Source organism: Protobothrops mucrosquamatus, unplaced genomic scaffold, assembly GCF_001527695.2.
Source record: "Protobothrops mucrosquamatus isolate PMUCROS unplaced genomic scaffold, P.Mucros_1.0 scaffold3803, whole genome shotgun sequence".
Taxonomy (NCBI): Eukaryota; Metazoa; Chordata; class Lepidosauria; order Squamata; family Viperidae; genus Protobothrops; species Protobothrops mucrosquamatus.
In genome coordinates this window covers 184,045-188,378 of record NW_015389756.1, presented here as the reverse complement: position 1 = coordinate 188,378, position 4,334 = coordinate 184,045, and the positions used below count along the sequence as shown (strand labels likewise).

The 4,334-nt window shown below is 64.1% G+C and overlaps 1 protein-coding gene across 1 annotated transcript; it reads left to right on the top strand.

Annotated features, from left to right (window-relative positions):
• The first annotated feature begins 600 nt into the window (after positions 1–600).
• On the top strand, positions 601–3,789 carry LOC107298215 (dnaJ homolog subfamily A member 1-like). The gene is made up of 7 exons (XM_015827587.1): positions 601–732; positions 822–1,014; positions 1,410–1,514; positions 2,122–2,349; positions 2,740–2,970; positions 3,144–3,244; positions 3,562–3,789. The coding sequence occupies exons 1-7, from the start codon at positions 601–603 to the stop codon at positions 3,787–3,789; spliced, it is 1,218 nt and encodes a 405-aa protein (XP_015683073.1).
• Positions 3,790–4,334: the final 545 nt, after the last annotated feature.

Sequence of the window (4,334 nt, the reverse complement as noted above, 5' to 3'; positions counted from 1 at the left end):
GTGGGGCCGAAGCAAGGAGGCAGCCTCCTGCTTTACCGTGACTCCCCTTTGGGGCGATGGGTCCCCTGGGCCTGCCGAGAAGGAGCCGAGCAAAGTAGGGCAGGCCGAGCCGGCTGGGCCGGTGTGCGCGCCATCTCCTCCTCCATCTGCCCTCCACGCCCTGCAAGGCTGAAAACTCACACACGCTCATCCTGTGGGGCAGGCCGGCTAATGAGCGCCTTGGGATGCTGACACAGCCCCACGCCCAGCTCCGGCTCCCTTGCCAGGCTATTAAGCTGGCCTTGTGGAGGCTGGGCGGAGGGCCTGAGCGGTAGACGCGCTGCTGCTGCTGCAGTGACAGTGGCTGGAGAAAACCTGCTGAGCTGCTGCAGCTTCAGGGAGATTTTCATGCCGGTTGTCTCCCCGTTTCCCCTCCCTCGGATCGGCCCCTTCTGCGAAACCTGCCAGCCGTCAGAGTCCGGTGGCGGCCGGTCTGTGACGATGGGGCGAAGAGCCCTGTGGGCCTCTGGCTGATCGTCTCACTGGCTGGATCTCCTGGGGGGCTGCCTCCCCCCACCAACAGCCTTCCCTCCCCCCCTTAGCACCCCCTCCGGAGGAAAGATGGTGAAGGAAACGGGCTACTACGACCTGCTGGGCGTCAAGCCCTGTGCCACCATGGACGAGATCAAGAGGGCGTACCGCCGCCTGGCGCTCAGATACCATCCGGACAAGAACCCCAGCGAGGGGGAGCGGGTAGGTGGGGAGACCGAGGTGGGCACGACAAGGGTGGTGCTGCCGCCCACTCTGGGGTCGGTCTTAGCCCCCTCTTCCTCCCTCCCCAGTTCAAGCAGATCTCGCAGGCGTACGAGGTCCTGTCCGACCCCAGCAAAAGGTCCGTCTATGACCGAGGCGGGGAGCGGGCCATGAAGGAGGGCGGCACGGCCAGCCGGGGTGGCTTTGGGCCCCCGATGGACATCTTTGACCTGTTCTTCGGAGGAGGGGGCCGCACGCATGGGCCCCGGGTGGAGAGGAGAGGTAGGGCGGGCTGCTCTGGGACCGCCTGTGCCGGCAGGGGGATCCGTGCGGGTGGATCGCTGTTGGATTTGGGGGCTGGAGGGCAGGGATGAGAATTCCCCCGCCTTTTTCTCACCCGTGTCGGGGCCCAGAAGGTACAGGGAGGGTGCTTGGCTTCCTGAGAAACCCCCCTCCCCCCCGTTTGTCTGTTTGTGCCCCACAAACAATCCCTAGTGGGGAGTCAGACTCTCCGAGCGAGCGTTTATCTCCCTGGCACACTCAGCCCAGAAGGAAGCCGATGACAAGCCCCATCCTGCCCACGTCCCAGGGGCTCCGTCATCGCAGCCATCGCCCCCCCCCCATTCTTCCTCCTTCCCCAAAACAGCCCTTTGTCTCTGAGGCTTCTCCCTTCGTAGGCAAAACGGCCGTCCACCTGCTGACCGTCACCCTGGAGGACCTCTACAACGGGGGCAGCCGGAAGCTTTCCCTGCAGAAAAACGTCATCTGCAGGAGCTGTGGGGGTGAGTGGGGACACGGGGGCTCTTCCCCCAGGGGCAGAGGAGTGGGGGAGGCTGCTGGGGGCTCCATCCGCTGTGCAGGGAGACCTGGGAAGCAGGGAGGACCCGGTGCTGACGCCAGAGCTTCACCCGATACCCGACTTAGCCCATCGGCCAAGTTTGCACAATGCGCCAAAAACTCTCTTGTGTTGGGCGTGTGCAGCGGCTCAACCAGCCGCAAAAATGCTCCAGAGCTGGAATTAGCCCAGCTGAGTGGCTGGGCGGGTTCTGGGCCCAGCGGCTGGGCACAGAGTGGATTCTTGGCGGGAGCTGTTTCGGTCCGCTGCGCCCTGTTTCTGGGCAGCATTGGCGGATTCCGAAAGGAACTCAAGAGGCCAGGGACTGTCTTGGGGGGGGGCTGCTTCTGAGGCTTGGGATCACTGGAAGGCCAGCCACCAGACAGATAATGGGGAAGACCCGTCCTCAGGTAAGGGAAGGACTGCTGGGACGGAGAGCTTTGCGGTGGGGGGGCAGGATGAGCAAATAGGCTGAAAGAGGCGGGAGGGGCCGGGCAATTTCACAGGTCCAGGGTGAGCCCCCAGCGTCCCCTCATCCCACCCTGTCTTGGCAGGCCGTGGTGGCAGAGAGGGCCTCGACGTCCGGTGTCCCAAATGCCACGGGTCCGGCATGGAGGTCATTGTCCACCAGCTGGGGCCCAACATGGTGCACCACATCCAGGCCATGTGCTCGCAGTGCCAGGGCCAAGGGGAATGGCTGCGGCCCCTTGACCGCTGCCTGGCCTGCAACGGCCGGAAGGTGGTCCGGGAGAAGAAGGTTCTCAACGTGCACCTGGACAAAGGTGAGCTCAGCGGGGGTGGCAGGGGGGGGATGAACTTTGCTGGCTTCCCTGCCTTGGTTTCCCCTTTGCTGTGGCTCCCTTTCCGCCATTTTGGGGCCTCCTTCACACCCCCTTCACACCCCCTTCACACCCCCAAGGAACCGGTCCAGTTACAGCCGCCTGGCCCCAGATTCCTGGGTCAGTTGTCACTTTGGTTATCTTTAATCCCTTCTGGCTGATTTAATTTAATTCATCGGGCAGACTCAGCCTGATGCACAGCAACGGACTCTCCCCCCCCACCCCAGTGTAACAGAAGAGTTACTGCCCCTTGCATGGGCGAGAGTTTATCCTACAGGCTGGCTGCCCCTAGCCCACCGCTATTTTCCCTCCCCCTTCTCCCCCCCACCACAGGCATGGCCGACAGGCAGAAAATCACCTTCCACCAGGAGGGGGACCAGGCGCCCGGATTCGAGCCCGGAGACATTGTGATCGTGCTGGACCAGAAGCCGCACCCGGTCTTCCAGCGCAGGGGCAACGACCTCCTCGTCCGACGGGAGGTGCCGCTGGTGGACGCCTTGTGCGGCTGCAAGCAGGTCATCCAGACCCTGGACAACCGGAGGCTCTTGGTCTCTTCGCGGCCCGGTGAGGGGATGGGGGCCCTCTGGGCTTGGGGGAGGGAGGGAGGAGCCGGCCCTCCCCCCTTGGGAGCTGAAATGGTTCCCACAGGTCCCTTTCCTGGGAAGGGGGATTCCGGGGGCTGCCTTCTGGGATCGGGCTGCTGCCCGCCCCTCATCCCTGCCTGCTCTGCCCCACAGGCTGCGTGATCAAGCCTGGAGACGTGCGGTGCATCCCGAACGAGGGGATGCCCATCTACCGCAGCCCTGGCCAGAAGGGGAGACTGGTCGTCCACTTCGAGGTACGGAGACCCTCGTCTCCCCCCAGCGAGTTCCTCTGGGGAAGGGCCGGTGAGGTCTTCCAACCCGCCAGTCCCACCCGGTGCCCCCCCAAGCCTGGTTGGCTCCAGAGCCCCATCTGAGCAAGGCCTGGAGGAGGAGGAGGAGGAGGCGGCGAGCCAGAATCGTTGGCGGCCGTCTTGGGGGGGGCCCCCGTAGCTCCCCCATTTTCCCCAATTCCTGTGGATTGTCCTGCTGGGAAGGAGCCTGGTCCCCCTTCCTCCTCCCCCCCCCCAGCTACAGCTGCCTACTCTCCTGCCCCTCCCCCTCTGCTGCCCAGGTGAAATTCCCGGAGCCCGGCTGGCTGCCCCCCCACCAGCTGCGCCAGTTCCAGTCCTTCTTCCCCCGCCACGAAGAGGTGATGGCCACGGAGGACATGGAGGAGGTGGAGCTGCGGGAATACTTCCCCCAGCCGGACTTCTGCGGCCGTCGCTTCCAGAGCGAGATCTACCACGAAGATGACTTTGAGGACCCTCTGCGCCACAACGTCCAGTGCCAGACCTCGTAGCCTGGCGGACGGAGCCCCCCCTCCCCCGCCCCGTGTGGCCTCGCAGGGCGGGAAGCCCAGGGTGCCTTAAGAAGCACAACTGCCGGTAGCCGTCCAGCCAGAGCGGTCAAGGGCCGGGCAGTCCCTCCGCTTCAGAAAGACCCTTGGCCAAAGATCCCCCAACCCTCTAGAGGTTGGCCGCATCTGGGAGTCCCCTTCTAGCTTAGGGTGTCTTAGCTTAGGACCCCCTCCCCCAAAGCATTCCAGCCTAGAAATCAACTTGAGAGCCTCTGCTGCCTTTGGTGCCCGACCGCTCTGGGCCTGCCCTGGTTTGCCAGCTTGGGACGATAATGCTGGTTTCTTTCTAGGAGAGCCCCGGCTCCAAAGAGAAACAAAATGTCCAGACCCCCATCGGCTGCAAGCCAGCTTCCTTTGCATCCAGGGTTAGTCCTCCTGACCCTGGCTTCGTCGTCTGCTGAGGGCAAGGAGTCCCGGAGGCCGTGGGAACGCGTCCGTCTCCCAGCCTCGGCCATCTCAAAAGTCTAGCCAGGATGGGGATCTTGCAG